Here is a 24,778-nt window from a genome sequence, read left to right on the forward strand (position 1 = left end):
TTAAAATTGCAACATTTATTTAAGTTTGAGATACAATTTGATGAAATTAATAGTTTTGGATTAAAATTGATACAACTTCAAATTGACCGGCAAAAATTGATTTCTTCCCCTTGAAAAACCTCATCAAATTCGTATCGGCATAGATTTACCAATATAGTTCAACGATGACATACTTAAAATTTGATATAAAGGTGTACAGATGTTAGGTTGGGTTGGATTGGTGACTTGAGCAACCCAAATAAAGTTTACAACCTAATCTAACACGAACTCATATTTTCGTGTTGGGTTTGGTTGTCCGGTTGTTCTTTTATATATATATATATATATATATATATAATTATTTTTAAAAAATCATATTTATTCACAATACATTTTATATTAATAATTAAAATCTCGTAAAACTTAAATATCGAACATTTAAAAGTCACGACGCATCACTAACATCCGTTGCAATTGTCAAATCTTTTTAATATTCATAATAATTTAAAGAGTGAGGTAGAGTAGGGTTCAATTGTAACTCTACTTTCCGGTTGGACGGACAAAAAGAAAAAAAAAAAAGTCAACCCTCGTACCGACACAAATGCTTGATTTTTCAAAAATTCAATCCAATCCAAACAAAACACATACATACATAAATACATACCTACATACATACGTACATATATAGATACATATACATACATATATATGTATGTATATATATATATATATATATGAATATGTGTATGTATACAATATACATATACATATGTATGCATACATGCATATACATATGTATACATACATATGTATATATATATAAAAAAGAAAGTAATTAGAACAGCCGCAATAATTTGAAATAAAATCAAATTTATTTTGGCATTTTAGTATTTGTGAACTAGATATTTGGGTATCGGAAGCATTTATGTGGATCTTTAGATTCAATTAGCTAAGTTTACGGTTTCGATTGGTCGAAATTTTGAATCATATGGACATTCCTAATTAGATATTAAAATCCTCGTACTCACATTCATTTGGTGTACTAACTTAGATTCTCTCGGCCGCAGCCGCAGCCACAGCCACAGCCACAGCCACACGTGACATGCCTTTTTGGGGAAACTTTCACGAACAATTGTCGTTTTTTACACCTCTGGATATCTAGTGCCAAATCTTCGTCTGTTTCTTTATTCTTTGACAATCGAATTGACTATCTTCTAACATCGATTGTCCAAGTCCGTGAAGGTTGGACAAATGAAACGAAAACGGCTCAATCGACAAATAAAGAAAAGGGGAACCCCTAGAACCTGCCAAAGTCACCATCAATGAATTCCCGAGCAATTCTCAACCAACATATGCGATTCATTCCCGTAAAGATTCTAATACATAGAGGACTCTTTACCTTAGAACCGGGATAAGTGAGACAGTTCGACAAGTGCCGATGAAGAATGCAAGCAAAGCAGGAGTTCGGGCATTGTTATATTCCATCAAGTTTCTTCATTAATACCTGGATTCAATTAATTTCTATTTTTTTTTTGTTTCATTTTTAATTTTGCATTTAATTAAAATAAATATAATATAAAAAGAATTATAATTAGTAAAAGGAAAAAAAAGAAAGTAAAAATGGGATATAAACATAATGATCATGCCGAGTTTTCTCCAAATCCCAACACAGTTTGAGAATTTGGACCGCTACGAAATTGTTCATCTTCTTCTTCCAAAGTGTCTGCCAGTGCTCCTGTTTCTGAAATCGTTTGAGCTTTTTACTGTGATTTAGACACTGCTGGCGGAAATTTGCTCTCTGGAAATTTGATTGCCAAGAACTCCGCTCGTCGCTGGATGAATATTTTCCGGACAGTTCCAGTTTTCAGAACCTCAGGGATGCGAAAGAATTGCAATGAATTTTCGTACTAGAAAGAAAGTGAATGATTCTGAAGAATTCGGATTCTTGTGTGCTTTGAAGGGTTTGAAATGAATTTTTTCAGGAAATTCCCGGGAGAAGGATGATGCAGGGACTTCACCATCAACAGCAGCAACTAGCGGCGCTTCTCAACGTAGCTTTGCGGAAGGATGATCCTAATGCCACTACCTCAAGTTCCATTTCCACCGGTGCTGCTTCCGACGAGGATGACTCTGCTAGAATTGCAGCTATCAATTCAATCCATCGTGCCATTGTTTATCCTCCTAATTCGCTTCTCGTAACTCACTCCTCCACTTTTCTCTCCCAGGGCTTCTCTCAGCTTCTGTCTGATAAGTAAGACTTCCTCTTCTATACGTTGCTGGAGGTTTCTCTCGTGCTTTTTCTATCGTTTTTCAGTTGATATTGTTGTTACCATTTTTCACTTTGTGGTATGCCGAAAGTTTATGTGCTGTATTTGGATTCGAGCTGAGAGTCCATTTACATTTTCTCATTGTTTACCTTTTTTCCCACGGGTGTTTACTGTTCATGCGTTCTCCAGGAATGTGCCTAGACAATAAATTGGAATTTTGAGGAAGCTGGGAAAATGATCCTTAAATAGTTGAACTCAATCGAAAATTTTGGTTTGTCCAAGGATGATACAAACGCATTTTCCCAAAACTTTTAGTACTTTTTCTCAGTAGAATAGTTGGTCTAGTAGGTTTATGTTTATTGTTTCTAATTCTTTTTTTAATGTTCTTAAAAACATTGATCCATCATGTTCTTCACAGAATGTTATTATTGATGCAACTATTACTTGATTCCATATATTAGGTCATACCCAGTGAGACAGGCAGCAGCCATTGCATATGGGGCTCTCTGTGCCGTCTCATGTTCAATCGCCGCATCACCAAATGGAAGGCAGAATAGTGTACTACTTGGGACTTTGGTTGATCGATTCATTGGTTGGGCGTTGCCATTGCTTAGCCATGTCACTGCAGGTGATGCAACCACCAAATTGGCATTGGAGGGATTACAAGAGTTCATTAACATTGGCGAAGCTGGTGCTGTGGAGAGATATGCTTTGCCAATTCTTAAAGCATGCCAAGTACTTCTTGAGGATGAGAGAACCCCCTTGTCTTTATTACATGGACTCCTAGGAGTTTTAACATTGATTTCTTTGAAGTTTTCTAGATGTTTCCAACCTCATTTTCTTGATATCGTTGATCTACTTCTAGGTTGGGCATTAGTTCCAGATCTAACCGATTCAGATAGGCACATCATAATGGACAGTTTCTTACAGTTTCAGAAGCACTGGGTGGGTAATTTGCAGTTTTCTCTGGGTTTATTGTCAAAGTTCTTGGGTGACATGGATGTATTACTTCAAGATGGGAGTCCTGGGACACCACAACAATTCCGTAGATTACTTGCATTACTTTCATGTTTCTCAACAATTCTTCGGTCTACAGCTTCTGGGTTGTTGGAATTGAACCTTCTTGAGCAAATAAGTGAATCTCTTTCGAGAATGCTTCCCCAGTTGTTAGGATGTTTATCCATGGTTGGACGGAAATTTGGATGGTTGGAGTGGATTGAGAATTTGTGGAAGTGCTTGACTCTTTTGGCAGAAATATTACGTGAACGTTTTTCCACCTTTTATCCACTTGCGATCGATATCCTATTCCAAAATTTGGAAATGACCAGAGCTAACCATGTTGTGAGAGGACATAAGATTACGTTTCTTCAAGTTCATGGTGTCTTAAAAACTAATCTTCAGTTATTGTCCCTTCAAAAACTTGGACTGCTGCCATCGTCTGTGCACAGAATATTGCAATTTGATGCACCAATATCTCAGCTTAGACTGCATCCAAATCATTTGGTAACAGGAAGTTCTGCTGCCACTTATATATTCTTGCTCCAACATGGGAATAATGAAGTTGTTGAACAAACAGTGACATTATTAACTGAAGAGTTAGAAGTGTTCAAGGGCTTGTTAGAAAAAGGTTTAGATCAAGGAAATATCAATGGTATTCTCGAATCTCAATTTTATTCGAAAATGGATTTGTTTGCCCTCATTAAATTTGATTTGAGAGCCTTATTGACATGTACTATCTCTAGTGGAACTATTGGTTTGATAGGCCAAGAAAATGTTGCTTTGACATGTTTAAGAAGGTCAGAAAGATTGATTTCCTTCATTATGAAAAAATTGAATCCTTTTGACTTTCCAATTCAGGCTTATGTGGAATTGCAAGCTGCTATCCTCAATACATTGGACAGCTTGACCACAACTGAATTATTTAGTAAGTGTTCTTTAAGGAAATTGAGTAGCGAGAGCCATTTTCTGGATGCAGGTGAAGAGATAGATGAAACATTTCTAAATAAGGACCATTCAGCTATTATTATTGAGCAACTAACAAAATACAATATGCTCTTCTCCAAAGCCCTTCATAAAGCTTCTCCTCTAACAGTTAAAATAACAACCCTGGGTTGGATTCAGAGATTTTGTGAGAATGTCGTTACTATTTTTAAGAATGACACAACATATGCCAACTTTTTTGAAGCATTTGGATATTTTGGAGTCATAGGAAACTTGATTTTCATGGTAATTGATGCTGCATCTGACCGGGAACCTAAGGTGAGATCTAATGCAGCTTCAGTATTGGAGCTGCTTCTGCAAGCAAAAATTGTTCATCCCATATACTTTTATCCCATTGCTGATATAGTCCTGGAGAAACTTGGTGATCCAGATAATGATATAAAAAACTCATTCGTGAGATTGCTTTCTCATATCTTGCCCACGGCACTTTATGCCTGTGGTCAATATGACCTTGGATCATATCCTGCTTCCAGGCTACATCTTTTGAGGTCGGATCATAAATCTAGCCTGCATTGGAAACAAGTATTTGCCTTGAAGCAGCTGCCTCAGCAAATTCATTTTCAGCAACTTATTTCCATCTTGAGCTACATATCACAAAGATGGAAAGTTCCTGTTGCATCATGGACCCAACGGCTCATCCATAGATGTGGGAGATTGAAGGATATTGATTCGAGTCAAAGTGAGGAGACAGGGAACTTTGGTGCAAATGGTTTATGGTTGGATCTCAAGGTGGATGATGAGTTTCTTAATGGCAATTGCTCAGTTAATTGTGTAGCTGGAGTGTGGTGGGCCATCCATGAAGCAGCTAGATATTGTATTACTCTGCGTTTACGAACAAACCTTGGTGGGCCTACACAGACCTTTGCAGCACTAGAGCGGATGCTTTTGGACATAGCACACTTGCTACAGCTTGATAATGAACATAGTGATGGGAATTTGACAATGGTTGGGGCTTCTGGAGCACGTTTATTGCCAATGAGGTTGTTATTGGATTTTGTTGAGGCCTTAAAGAAAAATGTTTATAATGCATATGAGGGGTCTGCAGTCTTATCACCTGCTACTCGTCAAAGTTCTTTGTTTTTTCGAGCAAACAAGAAAGTCTGTGAGGAGTGGTTTTCACGTATGTGTGAGCCAATGATGAATGCTGGATTGGCACTTCAAAGCCAATATGCTGCAATCCAATACTGTACTCTGCGTTTGCAGGAGTTGAAGAATCTTGTTATGTCACATATGAAGGAAAAGTCTAATTTACAGGTAGGTGAGAACATTCACAACAACAAGCATAAATTTACCAGAGATATCTCAAGGGTTTTGAGGCACATGACTCTGGCTCTTTGTAAAAGTCATGAAGCAGAAGCTTTGGTTGGTCTCCAGAAATGGGTTGAAATGACATTCTCTTCCGTCTTTCTTGAGGAAAACCAGAGTCTTGATAACTTTGGTATACTAGGACCCTTTTCATGGATTACAGGGCTAGTCTATCAGGCAAGAGGTCAATACGAAAAAGCAGCTGCTCACTTTATCCACTTGTTGCAGACTGAAGAGTCACTCGCTTCTATGGGTTCTGATGGCATACAGTTCACCATTGCTCGTATTATTGAGGGGTATACAGCTATGGCTGATTGGAAATCTCTGGAATCATGGTTATTGGAGTTGCAATCTCTTCGTTCTAAACATGCTGGGAAGAGCTACTCTGGTGCTCTAACTACAGCTGGCAATGAAATAAATGCAATCCATGCATTGGCGCACTTTGATGAAGGAGATTATCAGGCATCATGGGCGTGTCTTGGTTTGACACCTAAGAGTAGCAGTGAGCTAACTCTAGATCCCAAGTTGGCTTTGCAGAGGAGTGAGCAGATGCTTTTACAAGCACTGCTTTTCCATAATGAGGGAAGGATGGAAAAGGTGTCCCAAGAAATCCAGAAGGCAAGGGCAATGCTGGAGGAAACGTTGTCTATCTTGCCTCTGGATGGGTTGGAAGAGGCAGCTGCATTTGCTACCCAATTACATAGCATTTCTGCATTTGAAGAAGGTTACAAGCTTACAGGCAGTGAAAACAAACACAAACAGTTAAATTCAATATTGAGTGTTTATGTCCAGTCGGTGCAATCTTCTTTTTGTAGAGTTAATCAAGATTGCAACTCATGGTTAAAAGTTCTTCGGGTTTATCGAGTGATCTCACCAACTTCTCCAATCACATTGAAACTCTGTATTAATTTATTGAGTTTGGCTCGTAAACAGAAAAACCTGATGTTGGCAAATAATTTAAACAATTATATTCACGATCATATATCAGATTGTTCTGATGAAAGGCATTGTCAATTTCTCCTCTCAAGTTTGCAGTATGAGAGAATTTTGTTAATGCAAGCTGACAACAAGTTTGAAGATGCTTTCACAAATATTTGGTCCTTTGTACATCCTCACATCATTTCTTTCAACTCAACTGAGTCAAACTTCGATGATGGTATTCTGAAAGCAAAAGCATGCTTAAAACTTTCTCATTGGTTAAAACAGGATTTAAAAGCTTTGAACTTGGATAATGTTATACCTAAGATGATTGCTGAGTTTAATGTCACAGATAAATCATCTGGCAAAGGTGAGTTCTCCATCTGTAATGAGAACTTACACTCTGGGCAAAGTATAGAACTTATTATTGAGGAGATGGTAGGTACGATGACTAAATTGTCCACTCGTCTTTGCCCTACATTTGGCAAGTCATGGATTTCTTATGCATCTTGGTGCTTTAGTCAAGCTGAAAGTTCTCTCTGTGCTTCATGTGGAACTTCTCTCCGCTCATGCTTGTTTTCTTCTATATTAGATCCTGAAGTTCTTTCTGAAAAAGATAAATTAACTAAAGATGAAATCATCAGAGTGGAACACCTGATTTATCTTCTTGTCCAGAAAGATTATGAAGCAAAAAGTGTTAATGATGAGCTAAGAGAATGGAACTCTGAGACTGCAGAGGATTTGAAACTTGGTAGCACCGTGAAGGCCATGTTGCAGCAAGTAATAAATATCATTGAGGCTGCAGCTGGGTTGTCAAATGCGGAAAATCCTGGGAATGAATGTCTTACTGATGTATTTACTTCCCAGTTAAAGTTATTCTTTCAGCATGCCATTACTGACCTAGATGACTCTAGTGCAGCACCCATAATTCAGGATTTGGTAGATGTTTGGAGGTCCTTGAGGAGTAGAAGAGTGTCTCTCTTTGGTCATGCTGCTCATGGCTTTATACAATATCTTTTGTATTCAAGTATAAAAGCTTGCAATGGTCAGCTGGCGGGTTATGAGTGTAAGTCAATAAAACAGAAGTCCGGAAAATACACACTGAGGGCCACGTTGTACGTCCTACATATTCTTCTCAATTATGGAGCTGAGTTAAAAGATTCTCTTGAGCCTGCTCTATCAACAGTCCCACTCTCTCCATGGCAGGTTTGATTTCTGTTTCTGTTTTAAATCATTTCTTGTTCTTTATGCAACTTATTTCATGCTGTTGTATTTTAGAAATTTTTATTTTATGAATTTATAGGAAGTGACACCACAGTTATTTGCTCGCCTGAGTTCTCATCCTGAGAAAATTGTGAGGAAACAGTTGGAGGGATTAGTGATGATGTTGGCTAAGCGGTCCCCCTGGTCTGTAGTATACCCGACACTGGTTGATGTAAATTCTTATGAAGAGAAGCCTTCGGAGGAGCTTCAGCACATACTTGGTTCTCTGGTAACATGCTTTCTCTCATTAAAACTTCTTTTAGCAATTGGGCGGGAAACTGCATCTGGCCTTGAAAAAGGTTTTGAACTTATTTCGTCTATAGTCTTATTAGCTCAAGTTATTCACTCTTTGAAACCGATGGAACTATTCAGTTCTGGGGCTCTTTATGTCTTAAATCTATGACACACTATAGCTCTGGGGCCCCAATTATTCAGTTCACGTATTTCCTCCTAAATCATATCACAATTAGTTTGGTATTTCATATTTGACTTCCTTATGCAATCTGCTTACTGAATTGTGTTATCTTCTTCAGTTTGGTCTTTCTTTTTATCCTTTCTCAATATACAGTTGTATGGTTGTCTATTGGAGAATGTCATTGTCTATTATCACCTGAAAAAGGGACTATCTCTAGGAGAAATGATAAATTGATCGTTTCTTACAGCATGTGAGTTGATTGTTTGTTGAGGATATTTGTGCTGAAGGAGGAATAAGGAAACAGACACTTAGCTGCCCGTTATTATGGTATTTATTTGGAAAGAAAGAGAAACAGAAGAATTTTCAAAGATAAGTTGATGATGTGATTGATTTGTGGTGTCAAGGCATCATTTTTTGCTTCTTTGAGTTTCAGCGACTAAGCTTTTCTAAGTGAGTTTTTTGGGTCAGAGTTGGATTTAATTGTGGTGATACTGTTGTTTTTCTATTTAAGATAGGAGTTCTTTCCGCACAGCTACTCTGAATATATTCATGAACGGTAGTAGGCTCCTTACATGGAAAAAAATCATTGATTGCTTTAGGTTTGACGAATCATGTAGAAAAATATGTCCTCTTAATTAATATTTTGCCAATGCTGCTGCCTAGAAAAATGCAAATGCTGGTGCCCATTTCCGTTTTAAATATAAGAAACTCTCTAACTGTATGGTGTGTTGGAAATATTTTTGGTTTGAATCAATAATTTCATGGTTACAGTTGAAAAGCAAGATTATTGAAACATGCCTATGATGTCTGCAGAAAGAACATTATCCAAGATTGATTGATGATGTTCAGTTGATGATAAAAGAGCTGGAAAATGTAACTGTACTTTGGGAAGAGTTATGGCTCAGCACACTTCAAGATCTTCAGACAGGTGAGAAACATGATTTATTTATTTATTTTTATTTTTTATTTTTTGTATAGAAAACATTTTCATTATTAAATGAAATGAACAAAAGGGAAATACCGTCCAGTAGAGATTACAGTAAACTTCTCCAGCCAGATATAAGAGTGTTTAGACTATAATTGCTAAAAGGTAAAACATTTTTACACCAATAGTGAGCCAAGAAAAGAGTTGAGTCAAGCACTCCCATCGAATTCTGTCCTTGTTTTGAAAGATTCTTTCATTCCAAATGGACCAAATTGTAGAACTTACAAAATGCTGCCAAAGAACCTTTCTGTGTTACTTGAAAGGGTGATCTGTGAATAATAAGCAATACCAATCCAACACGTCCCACATCCAACAAAAAGGCTTCAAACAGACAAGCCCAAATCTAAGAAGTGAAAGGATAGTGAATAAAAATATGATTCTATGATTCTGTGAGAAACATGATTTTAAATGCACAATGGCACTTTTACCGGACATAAATCGTTTGATAATGATGAAATTGGTTTTTTCCTGCAAATTCACCATAAATTTAACTTCAAATTGGCCAAATTGTCATTTCACGTCAAATCTATGTGCCAAATTTTGCCTGTAGTACCAAAACTCAGGGATATCATACCTGCTCTATGATTTACTAAAGTTTCTGGGCCAAGTAGTTGCCGCAACATATTGTAACTAGCCTCTACACCGTGGCATGTTGTAACTTCCTAGAACAAAACCAATGTGTACATTACGACGTTACCTTATGATCTGTTCTATGAGCTATACAATTGTGTCCTTGAGTTATAAAAGAATAAGTATTTTTCAATTATTGAAGAATTTTGTCAATTTGTTTTCTTTATACAAAGTAAAACATTGAGAAGTCTGGTTTAATTTCTCAGATGTTATGAGACGCATAAATGTACTCAAGGAAGAAGCTGCTCGAATTGCTGCAAATGTCACTCTCAGCCAGAGTGAGAAAAACAAGATAAATGCTGCTAAGTACTCAGCCATGATGGCCCCCATTGTAGTGGCTTTGGAGCGTCGGTTAGCTTCAACATCTCGAAAACCTGAAACACCCCATGAAACCTGGTTTCATGAAGAGTATGAAGAACAGCTTAAGTCAGCTATTTTTACCTTCAAGAATCCTCCAGCTTCTGCTGCTGCACTTGTTGATGTATGGCGGCCATTTGATAATATTGCAGCATCTTTGGCATCTTATCAGAGAAAGTCATCAATTTCTTTAAGAGAAGTGGCACCTAAGTTAATTTTGTTATCATCATCTGATGTCCCAATGCCTGGTTTTGAGAAGCAGGTTATCTATTCTGAAGCTGACAGAAGCGTTGGCTCTAATATTTCAGGAACTGTTACAATTGGTTCTTTCTCCGAGCAAGTTACTATCTTATCCACCAAAACAAAACCTAAAAAGCTTGTTATACTGGGTTCTGATGGTGAAACCTACACTTATCTCTTAAAAGGTAGAGAGGATCTGCGTCTTGATGCTAGAATCATGCAAATGTTGCAAGCTATCAATAGTTTTTTGTATTCATCTCATTCAACTTATAGTCAATCTCTCTCCGTTCGCTATTATTCTGTAACTCCAATTAGTGGTAGAGCTGGTCTCATACAATGGGTGAACAATGTCATGAGTGTATATACTGTATTCAAGTCATGGCAACATCGGATCCAGGTGGCACAACTCTCAGCAGTTGGTGCTAGCAATTTAAAAAATTCTGTTCCTCCTCAGCTTCCACGTCCAAGCGATATGTTTTATGGTAAAATCATACCGGCACTTAAAGAGAAAGGCATAAGGAGAGTGATTTCACGCAGAGATTGGCCCCATGAAGTCAAACGTAAAGTTCTTTTGGATCTTATGAAGGAGGTTCCGAGACAACTTCTTTATCAAGAACTATGGTGTGCTAGTGAAGGATTCAAAGCTTTCAGTTTGAAATTAAAAAGGTATAATTATTTTGCTTTATATTATAGTTGCTTTCCATTGATTAACTCTGCTACTGTCAAGTACAAACAAACGCTAGTAGGTGAAAAGTTATGACGCTTGCATATAGAAATTTCTAGGTTATCAAAGGTATAATTGTCTTTTTCTGTTTTTGCTTTCTTTATTCTCCTTGTTTCTTCTACTTATTTTTTTTTTTTTTCCTCAAAGGGTCATCGTCTATTTTTCTATGTACTTCGTTGGACTATTTTACTTTGTACTACTGTCTGTACTTTCGGCATGTTTTATTTAAGGAAGATGCAAGTTTTAGTATAACATATATATTCTTCTTATCTTCTTTCTACTTTTATGTTCTCAACTTTCTAGAAAGTGAAGTTCCAAATAGGATTTCTATACAAAGAAGTAAACTTGAAGGGCATGTTTGAAGATCTGGTTTAATAACAGAAAACATTAAAATTTTCTGTAATAATGAATAGCATTAGTATTCTTTTTGTTTTTGTTTTGAGGAATATTTTTTGAAAAACTGTTTTTAGAATAAAAATCTGTTATAATTGTATGTACCGCAGAAATAAGTACACGATATTAAGGACATGTGAGTAAAAACAAAGATAATAAGTACAAGGTTTGAAGAAGAGAAAGCAGATTACAAAGTTATGAAGCTTTTATTTTGAGATAAAGGTAGATGGTGAAATATGTTTTGGATGAATGAGAGCTCACTCCTGGCTAGGAAAACTTCTAAATTTAAATCTGGATTCGTTTCAAGTTCAATTTAAAGTTGACTAATCAACGCTGCTAAACTGAAGTGCCAAATACAATCAAAATGTTCTTCTGAGATTGAATATGTGGAATAATCTGGTCACATAAATCTTCTTAAACCCTTTTTTCCATACAATCTTGGAGTTCTTTTCAAGCTGATAATGTGGAGTTCTCTTTAAGCTTATAATGTGGAAGACTTAATTTTGAAGGTGAAAAATCTTGCTTACTACCTCTACTTCTAAGTTGTAATTACTTCTCATACTCTCGCATTTGGAAAGAGTAAATTGGAGGTGTGGGTGGGTAATGCTTGTTGTAAAGAAATGCAGCACCTTTGTGTATTGTCTCTTTCTTGTACACTACTTTGTCGTTGAGCCAATTTGTGACAATTTTTTTTGTTGATAAGCAATAATTATTGAATCAGTTTCCTAATCTTGCAAGATTCTAAATTTTGTTTTCTACTCAGGTATGCAGGAAGTGTTGCAGCAATGAGTATGGTGGGACACATCTTAGGCTTAGGCGATAGACATTTGGATAATATTCTTATGGATTTCTCCACTGGAGATGTTGTACATATTGACTATAATGTTTGTTTTGACAAAGGGCAGAAACTGAAAGTTCCAGAGATCGTTCCTTTTCGTCTCACCCAAACTATGGAAGCAGCTTTAGGACTGACAGGAATAGAAGGGACCTTCAGAGCAAACTGTGAGGCTGTGCTGGAAGTTCTGAGAAAGAACAAAGACATACTCCTAATGCTGCTAGAAGTTTTTGTGTGGGATCCTCTTGTGGAATGGACGCGTGGTGATTTCCATGATGATGCCACTATAGGTGGCGAAGAAAGAAGAGGCATGGAGTTGGCTGTTAGCTTGAGTTTATTTGCATCTCGTGTGCAGGAAATTCGTGTCCCCTTGCAGGTTCTAATAATTTCCATTGAATGATAATAATTTTGTTCCTATTTTCCTCTTTGGCTTTTTGGTTATTTTGTCTTTTCAGGTGATACTGGGGATAAAGGGTCCTTGGGAACAATAGTTTGTTATTTCTGTTGGTATTAAGTTGACATGGACAGAGAGGTCTTTGTACGGGTAGAAAGAGAGGGGCAGGCAGCAAGAATTTGGATCATGCTAGGAGGGATTGAGGACCATCTAACTTCCATAAGAACTAATAATATTAATTTTTAAGCCATGTCTATCACATGCTTCAAGTCAATGAAGTTATTTATTCATGTGTGCAATGATATACCTTTTTCCTGCCCTCAACGATGGAATTATCTCAATCAGGCGTGAAGTTATTTAATTTTTCAAACTGTTGGTAGATGTTCCACTCACTCACCAGGGAATCAGCGATCACAAAACATAAAATATGGGCTCATTACTGTTCAATAGATGAGTTAGGAGTTTCATACTAACCTGGGCTCTGGTGGCGGTATCATTTTAGAGTACGTTTAACATATTTTGTGTGCAAACTCATCGTGGTTCTGCTTAACATTTTTCAGGAGCATCATGATCTTTTATTGGCTACCCTACCTACTGCTGAGTCTTCTCTTGAGGTAACACTTGACACTTGTATCCTGTCTATAACATTCTGAATTCTACCATTTTTATTTTTTGCTTCTATGAATTTCCTTCTTAACCGAATAATCTATACCAGGGGTTTGCGAATGTCCTAAATCACTATGAGCTTGCCTCTGCGCTCTTTTATCAAGCTGAACAAGAAAGGTCAAACCTAGTTATGCGTGAAACATCAGCTAAGTCAGTTGTTGCGGATGCAACATCTAATGCAGAGAAAGTTCATACATTATTTGAAATGCAGGCTCGTGAGCTTGCTCAAGCTAAGGCTATTGTTTCTGAGAAAGCTCAAGAAGCTTCAACTTGGATTGACCAACATGGAAGAATCCTTGATAGTTTAAGGAACAATATGATCCCAGAAGTAGATACTTGTTTGAATCTGAGAGCAGTTGGAGAAGCTTTTTCACTTATATCTGCAGTCACGGTGGCTGGAGTTCCAATGACAGTTGTTCCTGAGCCTACCCAAGTGCAATGCCATGATATAGATAGGGAAATTTCTCAGCATATAGCTGCACTAAGCGATGGACTTTCTTCTGCTGTAACTACAATTCAAGTTTATTCTGTTTCTTTGCAGAGATTTCTGCCTCTAAACTATGGAACAACTAGTGTAGTTCATGGCTGGGCTCAGGCTTTACAACTATCGAAGAATGCCCTCTCCTCTGATATTATTTCACTTGCAAGGAGGCAGGCTACTGAACTTATTATAAAAGTGAACGCTGATAATGATTCCATACAAGTCAATCATGATAATATGTGTGTTCAAGTGGAGAAATACGCTAAGGAAATTGCAAAAATTGAAGAAGAGTGTACTGAGCTTATGACCTCTATTGGTACAGAAACTGAATTGAAAGCCAAAGATCGCCTTCTATCAACTTTTGTGAAATATATGGTGGCTGGTGGCCTTGTAAGGAAAGAAGCTATTTCATCTTTCCAATTGGGACGGCTTACACATGATGGGAAAAAGGACATCAACATGCAGGTGGAGCTTGGGGAAGCAAAGGAAAAAAAGGAAAAGCTACTATCTAGTATCAATGTTGCTCTGGATATTCTATATTGCGAGGTTAGAGGAAAATTGCTGGACACTTTTAATGGTATGAGTGATGAGAGACTAGCGAATGCAACTTCACCTCATGATTTTAATGTTGTTTTCTCCATTCTAGAAGAGCAAGTGGAGAAATGTGTGCTTTTGACAGAGTTTCATACTGAATTACTGGACTTGATTGATAATAAAGTGCTGAGCATTGAAAACAAAAATAAAAATCGGCACAGGAACCATTCTCATAGAAACTGGACTTCCACTTTTAATGTCATGTTGTCATCTTTTAAAGGCCTGATAGGGAAAATGACTGAGGCTGTTCTACCTGATATAATTAGATCTGCTATTTCGGTGAATTCAGAAGTTATGGATGCATTTGGATTGGTCTCACAAATTCGGGGATCCATTGATACAGCACTAGAACAGTTTCTGGAGGTTCAATTAGAGAAGGCTTCTTTAGTTGAATTGGAAAAAAGTTATTTTATCAATGTTGGCCTCATTACGGAGCAGCAATTGGCTCTTGAGGAAGCTGCTGTAAAGGGAAGGGATCATCTCTCTTGGGAAGAGGCCGAGGAGCTTGCTTCAGAGGAGGAAGCTTGCAGGGCAGAACTGCATCAACTGCATCAAACATGGAACCAGAGAGATGCACGCAGCTCGTCTCTTGCAAAGAGGGAAGCAAATTTAGTAAATGCATTGGCTTCATCAGAATGCCAGTTTCAATCTCTCATCAGTGCTGCAGTGGACAACGAGTCTCTTACTAAAGGCAACACCTTATTGGCCAAATTAGTTGAACCTTTTTCTGAATTGGAATCTATTGATGAAGTGTGGTCGTCCACTGGAATTTTTTTTGCATCTAACTCAAATGGGATTCCTAAATTGTCAGATGTGGTGAGTTCTGGGTACCCAATATCTGAATATATTTGGAGATTTGGTGGCCTGTTGAGCAGTCATTCTTTCTTTATTTGGAAAATTTGTGTTGTGGATTCTTTCCTCGACTCATGCATACATGAAATAGCTTCAGCCGTGGATCAAAATTTTGGATTTGATCAGCTCTTTAATGTTATGAAGAAAAAGCTTGAGCTTCAGCTTCAAGAATATATTTTTAGGTACCTTAAAGAACGGGGTGTTCCTACAATGTTGGCTTGGTTAGATAAAGAAAGGGAATATTTAAAGCAACTGGAGGCAAGAAAAGAAAATTTTCATGAACCCCACGATCAACAAAAGAATGATTTTGAATCTATTGAGAGGATCAGGTATATGCTTCAGGAACATTGTAATGTGCATGAAACTGCTAGAGCAGCAAGGTCTGCAGCTTCACTTATGAGAAGGCAGATGAATGAGCTCAAGGAGACTCTTCAGAAGACTAGTCTGGAAATTATTCAAATGGAGTGGTTACATGACATGGATTTGACTCCTTCACAATTTAATCGGGCAACCTTGCAAAAATTTCTTTCTGTAGAGGATAGTTTATACCCCATTATTCTAGACCTTAGCCGATCTGAATTACTGAGAAGTTTGCAATCTGCTGCTTCAAGGATAGCCAAGTCAATTGAAGGCCTTGAAGCTTGTGAGCGAGGTTCTCTTACAGCTGAAGCACAGCTGGAGAGGGCAATGGGGTGGGCTTGTGGTGGCCCAAATACTGGTTCGGTGATAAATACTTCTAAATCTTCAGGGATTCCTCCTCAATTCCATGACCATATCTTGAGGCGGAGGCAGCTGTTATGGGAAACTAGAGAAAAAGCATCAGACATTATTAAGATTTGCATGTCTATATTGGAATTTGAAGCATCCAGAGATGGCATCCTTCAATTTCCTGGAGATCATGCTTTTAGTACAGACAGTGATAGCAGGGCATGGCAGCAAGCTTACTTGAACGCAATAACAAGATTCGACGTTTCTTATCACTCCTTTGCACGTGAGCAAGCTTCTCTCTCATATTTTGATGTTGTCTTATTGCACTATTTAAGCCCCTTGGTTCTAAAGAAAATTTGTTTAATTCAGAATACATAATGAAGATCGTTAAAATATTGAGGTTCTGAAGCTACTTGAAGTTTAGTAATTAGATGAAAGATTTTTTTGGACTTTCAATTTCCTTTTCTTTTTTCCAGATTTAATGCTATAATGTTTGTTTTGTTTGTAGATTTTTTTTCCAAAAAAAAAAAAAAGAATGATACTTGGGTCAAATGGTTAAATTACAAATTGAGTTCTTGAATTTTGAGGTTCGTGTCTATTTAGCCTTTGAAATATAAAATTTCAATTTAGTTCACTTTTGAATTTTTAAAATTCATAGATACAAAATTGAAATTTTAGACTTTCCTTAGACTTAAAATTTAAATTTAAATTTAACATATCAATAAAAGTTTAGATATCTATTAGACACTTTGAAAATTTTTAGGGATTAAACGTGTAATGTAATCTAAACAAATCTGTAACTGTTAGGTTAAAGGATGTTCTTTTTAATTATTCTTTACGTTCTATATTAGGTACTGAACAAGAATGGAAGCTTGCAGAAAGAAGCATGGAGGCTGCCTCAAACGAATTATACTCTGCAACCAATAATCTTCGCGTTGCCTCTCTTAAAGTGAAGTCTGCTTCAGGTCATGCATCTTTCTGTCATTTAAGCTCAAGCATATTGATAAACACACAAGCTTTAAATATTTTCCTCATTTGATATACACAAGCTTTTATCTGAAAGGTTTACGTACCAAAAGTATCCTTGTAGATGTTATTTTCAATACCTTTAACTAATTGCTTGGACCTATTGGTTCTCTTTGCAGGTGATTTACAAAGCACTCTTCTCAGTATGAGAGATTGCGCATATGAAGCAAGTGTTTCACTCTCAGCATTTGGTAATGTCTCAAGGAACCACACTGCTTTGACCTCTGAGTGCGGTTCCATGCTTGAAGAGGTAACTCAATATATTTTTAAGGTCTTGGATTTCTTTTGATGCTATTGTGTCGCAGTATGTCTGAATTTGTTGTAGTCAGGATGTTCCTTCAAAAAAGAATCAGCAATTCCTAAAAGACACCTAGACCATGTCTACATAACAACACAATAATCGATCTTGTTATATTGAACGGAATATTATTAAATAGCTATAGGAAGACTGCTACACTAAAGATAGTTAATACTTTGCAAAACATAGGTACATCTTTAGCATTTTCCTTGAAACTCTGTTATTTACTGCTTTTTATCCTTCTGATTGCAACTAATGATATAATGTAAAGTCAACTAAAAGATGTTCCCTTGTTTATGAGAAATCACACTTGGGGTAAGACATTAAGAGGTACTGAACCTTCTCTTCTAGAAAAGATGTTCCCTTGGGGTAAGACATTAAGAGGTTTTAGTAAGTGTGATTTCTCAACCTCTTAATGTCTTACCTTACTAAAACCTCTTAATGTCTTACCCCAAGGTCCCAACACATATAATAGCGCAAACGCTGACAAGCCACAAAATAAGGATCCTTATTATGCGAAGGTAGGTGAAACATAACCTCCTCCAACATGAAGTTAATCTCTAGGCTAAGCCAAATTAAAATTGTAGGATTGGAAAAAGCAGCTCCAAGTCGACCAAGTGATATGTCAAGTTCAATGAAAATAGTTGAGGTTCACAGCTACTCCCCTTCAAAGAATACAATATTACAGCCTGTCAAGCAGAGTGACCTTGTTAGGATCTGATCCAGGACATTAACAGAGGTCCAAAGGGAGACATAGAACCTAACAAGGGACTGACCTTCCTCTAGGACCTTTCAACCTCAATAAAATCTCTTATTGTCTTACCCCCAAAGTCCCAACACATTGAATAGTGCAAATGCCGTGAAGCCACAAAATTAGGACACTTATTATGAATAGTTGGGTGAAACATCCAGGGCATTAACTCAGCCATGAATAGGCCAAGCAGATTTTTTTTTTTAATCAACAGACACTTCCCCTATTAATCTTTTATCTTGAAATAGTCTAAAAAAAGACAAACCGGTTTCAATTAGTAAAGGAATCCTCCTCCAAGTACAAAAAGATATTATAGTCAGAAACTGCAGATGAAATAATGCCAACTTATCTCTGCCCACCTGGAATCCCTCAAAGACATTACTCACCATCCCTATGCTCTACTTAGAACCACAAGAAAAAATAGAAAGGGAGAAAGAAGGTTGCCTAAAAAAGACCTTCCTATAAATAAGAATTGGGCAACTAACTGTACTAATGCAGTTTCGGGTTCAAGATCTTCACTTATTTCTAAGGCCTTCTGCAGAGTTTTGTCCTAGAAATTCCAATCAACATGATTGTAATAGCCTGAATGGTTTTTTGTTTTTTAAGACATGTAACTTTGAAAAAAAATAACAAAAGATCCTCATCTTCTTTGCAACCACATGAGCAATAAATCTCAGGAGGTAAGCAGAAAAGAAAAAAATATGTTCTTTATTATATCATTGGTTGTAACCTTTCCTTCGAAACAATCCAAAATTGGAACTTTTTGAAACTTTTGCTTACCAAACATGTTTAACCGCAAAAATAGGATACAAGAGTGACAATGATGAAATGAAGAAAAGAAGATTTAAAGGAGAAAGACACCGTATGACCAAGGTTCCAAATACAATTATCATAAAATAATTAAATATTTTGATTTATTAAGTTATACTTCTTAACAAACTGGCAATGATACTAAAAAATTAAAAGTATATTGGTGAAAGATAGCTAATAATATACTTCCTTTTATTGTTATAATCCTTGGTACTTTGTTGATAAGTATGTAATTGTTTATTTCCTCATACAGTCATTAATGGTTAGTGTTGAAGGATAAGCAAGTTAGGAGATATTTGTATAATCCCATTAAATAAGGGAAGTAGTTGACCTGTTTAATTTATTTTTGTTCTTACTTAGTATTTGGAGATTATTTAGATTTATTGTTATTTAGATTTATAGGGTTACACAAATATTCCTTAAATAAAAGTTATTCCTTCAACACTATGTTCGCTCCGTTATGCCCCTAATTTCTTTTCCCATTTGATCCAATGAAATTTTATTTCTAGATTTTATCACCAAATATACCTTTAAAACTTCCAATATTTTTGTTCTGAACATAGAAATTATTAGCCGCTGCATAACCATGTCTTATCGTCAAGAGGACTTGAGTCAGCTTTTATCATCATATCTCTGCTTGCCATCAGTTCATATAAAATTAAATGGAGGCGCATTAGTCTGTGTATGAAGAAAAATTCTATGCAGTCTTCAATTTCATTGATCTCCTGTACGGAAGATGATATGGGCTATGTTCAACGTGGGAAGCATAAGAAAGTATTGAAAGATGCTCTATGTTTTATAGATGACTTTTGGATTTCCTCCTCTCATAGGCACCATTTTTTCTTTTACTTTCTTCAAGTATTTGTTTATATCGTTTATGATTCATTTGCACGTTGTGGTTGTGATCTCTTTTGATCAAGAATGTCAAACTACATTTTGTATTCAAGTGCAGCTAATATTTCTATATTCCCTGTAGGTACTAGCAATAACTGAAGATCTGCATGATGTTCATAATTTGGGAAAGGAGGCTGCTGTAATTCACCGTCGTCTTATTGAAGACATTGCGAAGGTATTTTGATCTCTCTTTTACTCACTGAATCTCAATATATTTAATTTAGGCAAACATGATGTTAGAGCATGATAGATTATTCCGTTTCCAAATTAGTCACCTGCTTGCATTCCCCATGTGAATTGATACTGGTCAAGGTATTTCCCATATCATGGTTTTTATGCTTAATTGTTTCACTCCTTAATCAGGCAAATTCTGTCCTTCTCCCCCTCGAGGCAATGTTGTCCAAGGATGTTGCGACCATGATTGATGCTATGGCAAGAGAAAGAGAGATCAAGATGGAAATATCACCGATACATGGACAAGCTATATATCAGTCCTATTGTTTGAGAATTAGGGAGGCCTGTCAGATGTTAAAGCCCTTGGTTCCTTCTCTTACATTGTCTGTGAAGGGTCTGTATTCCATGTTTACCAGGCTTGCTCGAACTGCAAGTCTCCATGCTGGCAATCTTCATAAAGTATGAATGGAGTTTATGATTCAGCTTGTTGATTTCATGAATTATCTTACAGTACTTTTTGGTGCTGATTTCCACCAAATGTGACTATTTTTCAGGCCCTTGAAGGACTAGGAGAAAGCCAGGAAATAAAGTCAGAGGGAATTCACATAACTAGGCCTGACTTCAATCGTGAAGTGGATGCTGCTGACTTTGAAAAGGAGAGAGAAAGCCTCTCCTTGTCTGATAGTGGGAGCAGCAAAGATATCCCTGATGTTACCAGACTTTCTTTACAAGATAAAGAATGGCTATCTCCACCTGATAGTTTCTGCAGCAGCAGCTCTGGATCTGGCCTTACCTCTGGTAGCTTTCCAGACAGCTCCAATGACCTAACAGAGGAGATGGATCAACATTATAATAGTTATAGTAACAGAGAAGCTAGAGTTTGTCCAAAAAGTACCTCATTTTCTCAAACTGACATTGGAAAAATCTTACCTTTAGAAGAGTCAGAATCAAAATCCACAGATGGCAGTGAAACCTTTTTTAGGAAGTTATCAACCAATGAATTAAATGGAGGTATAAAAATTGTTGCAACACCAGCTGATGAATCTATTGAAGTTCCTTCTATTGCATCGCATCCATTGACTGAGACTGTTGAAAAGCTGGGGGAGGAAAGTGGTGTAACCTCATCAGATAAGAGGTTGGAAGATGAAAATCAAGAGGCTCCTCCTGCTCAGAAGGCTGCGTGGAGTCGTGCAAGCAGGGGTAAGTAGTGTACATTCACTCAAGTTTACGTACCTAATGTCCTTAACCCCCACGTTTCAGTTTCCACTGCTGCATCAAATGATATTTATGTTCTAGGAGTTTTCATGATATTGATCAAAGTTATTCTTCAATCATCGACTGTGTTAGATAAGAAATTACTTGTCAGCCGTCGGGGTCAGTAATAAAAGAGGAATGAACCCTCCCTCAGAAGTCTTAGAAGGCTTCATAGTTAAATTTCCAGACAATATCCTTAATTCAAGAAGCAAGAGTATTCTTACCAAGTTGTTACAATTTCCTTTATACAACTGAATGAGTGAAATTTAAGAAAAAGGAAAGAAAAATAAAAAATAAAGGATGAGAAGAATCCACTCTCTTTAAATACTTCCAGAAAATGGATTACAAAACTATTCCACTTACCTGCTGTTTAAGAGCATGATTATCATGACAAGAATTTGAGAGGGTATTGCAAGAAGTTTAAAAACTATACTTCCAGACATTTTCCCACCGTCTCTTGATGTCCTGAAGGGTTCTTTTATTTCTCAACCAAACTTCTCAGAGAGCCGTAATGGCAATCCTCAAAAGGGTGGTATAGGGAGAAGTAGGTCAATCTTAGGTATCCTAAGTTAGTCCTTTTTGCCATCTTTTTGTGTATTAATTCTCTATAAATCGGAGGACCCTTTCGTGTAGTCTACAACCTTTGTGTCATATAATAAATAATTGAGTTTAATTATTGGAGATTTCCCCTTGAGACTACTTGATCTACACCAGAGAGTTTTAGCCTGCTTGTTGCTTGCTACCTGAGATATGAAAAACAGTTCAGCATATTTATGGAGTCCAACAACGAAATAGCTTGTACCACAGACCTTTGAGTAGAAATACATTCTAGAAAAGAGCCATTCTAGGGATGAAAAGAGCCATTCTAGGGATCCCATATTGGATGAAAAGAGCCATTCTAGGGATTCTCCTCTGAAAAGTATTGCCGGTGGGGCTGGGTCCAGGTTAACGAGGCCTGAGAAAATCTTTACACTTCGATGTAAAAGATTCAATGCACTATCCGTGTATATATGCTTAAAGACATTTGATTGAAAACTGGTTGAAACCATCAAGCATTTATCTCCTCGAGTACTTACACATAGGAGGTAGTTGTCATCTTAGCTTGGTATAATCATTGTAGGAAGCCGGGCTATTAAGGAGACCTGGAACTCTCCTATACACTTTACCCAAATTCAATTAGTTTCTCTCTGTCTTACCATCAGGGGAGAATTTACTACTTATTCGTGTGAAGCTACTTGTTGACTACCACCAAACCTGCCAATAAAGCCAAAAGCTTGAGTTGACTGTAAATTTATTATTTTCTTCGTACTATTAGTACTACTTTGCAAATGAGTTACTTGAGCTAGGTGTGAAAGGAGGTTTTGTACGGTTGTACCAATACTAAGGCCAAGCTACCCACTTAACCAAGTCTTAGGTTTAGGTTCATGATAGAATCCACCCAGTTCAAAAGAGTTAATGATTAAGGAAATTTTGAGATTTCAATGAGTTAATATTGTTATCACTTCTCCACCTAGTAATGTTTATGAACTAGTTTCCTGTGCACATTTTTTAATTCTAAATGCAAATATGTGTTTTTTTTCTTTTCCTATCCATTGTTTTTTTTTTTTTTTTTTTTTTTTTTTTTTTTTTTTTTGAGTTTGCTTTTGCTGTGCTAGCGGATTATAGCTCTGCCTCTTCATAAGATATGGCCTGTTTTATTTATTGATAGATGTTCTTAATGCTAATATTGTTTTAAAATATATATATTTGGGTAGGGGAATTAGCTACTTTAGAAGGGAAAACAAATCACAAATAATAAAAACTAAACCCACTAAAAATATTATGAAACTGTTTGTCTCCACTGTAATGCTGGGCTAGTTGTGGCTATTCTAATGCATATTAAGCAATTCACCGCTAGTGTTAGTTATTGCATATAAATTAGCCTCGGTTCCTTAATTTACATTCTGATACAGCAAGTTGCTTTTTGTTATTGGAAAGTCCGCACAATTTTCTTGTTTATGAGCTTCTTCGCATTCAGAGGGAAAATTGAATCATCCCATTTGATGTGGCATTACATATGTCATTTTAGATGTTAAAAGTCGTGTTATGGCTTTCTCAGGTAGAAACGCCTATGCAATGTCTGTTTTACGGCGTGTTGAGATGAAACTCAATGGACTAGACAATGTTGATAACAGGTACCTACGCTTAACTTGAAGCTATATTGACAGTCTTTATGCTGGAGTTCTGACAAACTTTTTAACTGACAGGGAACTTAGCATTGCTGAGCAAGTGGATTATCTACTTAAGCAAGCAACGAGTGTCGACAACTTGTGTAACATGTATGAAGGTTGGACTCCATGGATTTGAAATTTGATGACCAAGGAATCTTGGATGTCATGCCTGTTCTGAGGGTTTTGGTTAAGAGATGTTCTTCAAGATTTAGACTGGCATCAGGTTCATTAATCCATAACGTGGAAGGCTAAGCTGAGAACTACAACGATGCGGGACATCTCATTTGCTACGTCTGTACGCCCCACAGTCGAATTTCATTTCATCATATGGATTTCTCAGTCTACAGTGGGCAAGGAATTGACCGAGACTGCTTGAAAAGCTGGTTTAAGATCGTTCTTGCTATTACCATCTTTGAGATGTGCACCTGAGCTATTGAGGAAGCTTCCGAATAGTGTGCAACATTCCCCATGTTCCAATACGCTGCCTTGCTCAAGGCCGTGGCAGGTAATATGTGATACCAAAGGAGCTTCAAAGTTATTCAAAAATGGAACCAACCTTTACTCCATTTGCCATCAGAGACTTATCTGGGAATATTGCATTAGATGTTGGGAGTTCTGGATTGTTGGTAACGAGCCATCTTCGAGGTCGATAATTTGAGGAGGTAGGGTTCTTGGAAACATGCTGTTTTATGATATTTTTATTCCAATCTTTTGGCAAATTGTCGCTTCCCCAGATGAGAAATCGAATAATGTAATGCATTACTGTATCAGTTGGGAAACTGATTCTTCAGCCATTCAAATAGAATGGCAATGTGGAGTGCTCCCTTGGTTATAGCCATTCATATGTAACATGATAGTCATATGATAGTTTATGACTCTTTTGTGCGAATTGATTCAGTTTGGTTCGATTTGTCGGTTCTTTAGTCTTCTGTGCACCCCTAGCCATTCATAACTCGGCTTGGTTCGAATGTGTCCAAGTGATGTATGGTATTAGTGAATAATTTCAACAAATACTTCCCCTAGGCCTCATTCTAGTAGTAGAAAGAATGGTTGGTGAACATTATTTGCTGGTCAGTTTTGGTTCATACTTTGCGCTTTGGATGTTTTATGACTTTGTAGGGTATCTCTATTTAAATAACGTTCCCAATTCAAAACAACCAAAACAACCGTTTTTGAAGCATGACTTCTCCTTTGCTTTTGTGTTTCTATCCATTATTGTGTTCTTTTGTGTTTCTATCATTTTTTTAGTTTGAGAATGAAAATAAATATTTTTGTTTATTGAACAACTTTGATTCTTAGGTTTGTTTTCGTTGAAATCAACCTCATTTATCGATGGCGATGAGGATCTATTCAA

At 36.8% G+C, this 24,778-nt stretch overlaps 1 protein-coding gene across 1 annotated transcript; it reads left to right on the forward strand.

The window, feature by feature from the left end:
• The first annotated feature begins 1,628 nt into the window (after window positions 1-1,628).
• LOC111777809 (uncharacterized) lies at window positions 1,629-24,484 on the forward strand. The gene is made up of 15 exons (XM_023657529.2): window positions 1,629-2,230; window positions 2,708-7,676; window positions 7,774-7,962; window positions 8,962-9,076; window positions 9,970-11,026; window positions 12,241-12,688; window positions 13,267-13,320; window positions 13,422-16,290; window positions 16,859-16,972; window positions 17,153-17,283; window positions 19,869-19,961; window positions 20,150-20,419; window positions 20,515-21,160; window positions 23,313-23,388; window positions 23,461-24,484. Exons 1-15 carry the CDS (start codon window positions 1,980-1,982, stop codon window positions 23,558-23,560), a joined length of 11,382 nt encoding a protein of 3,793 aa, XP_023513297.2. The 5' UTR covers window positions 1,629-1,979; the 3' UTR covers window positions 23,561-24,484.
• The last annotated feature ends 294 nt before the right edge of the window (window positions 24,485-24,778 follow it).

This window comes from Cucurbita pepo, chromosome 16 (assembly GCF_057944985.1).
Source record: "Cucurbita pepo subsp. pepo isolate OVF chromosome 16, ASM5794498v1, whole genome shotgun sequence".
NCBI classification, from domain to species: Eukaryota; Viridiplantae; Streptophyta; class Magnoliopsida; order Cucurbitales; family Cucurbitaceae; genus Cucurbita; species Cucurbita pepo.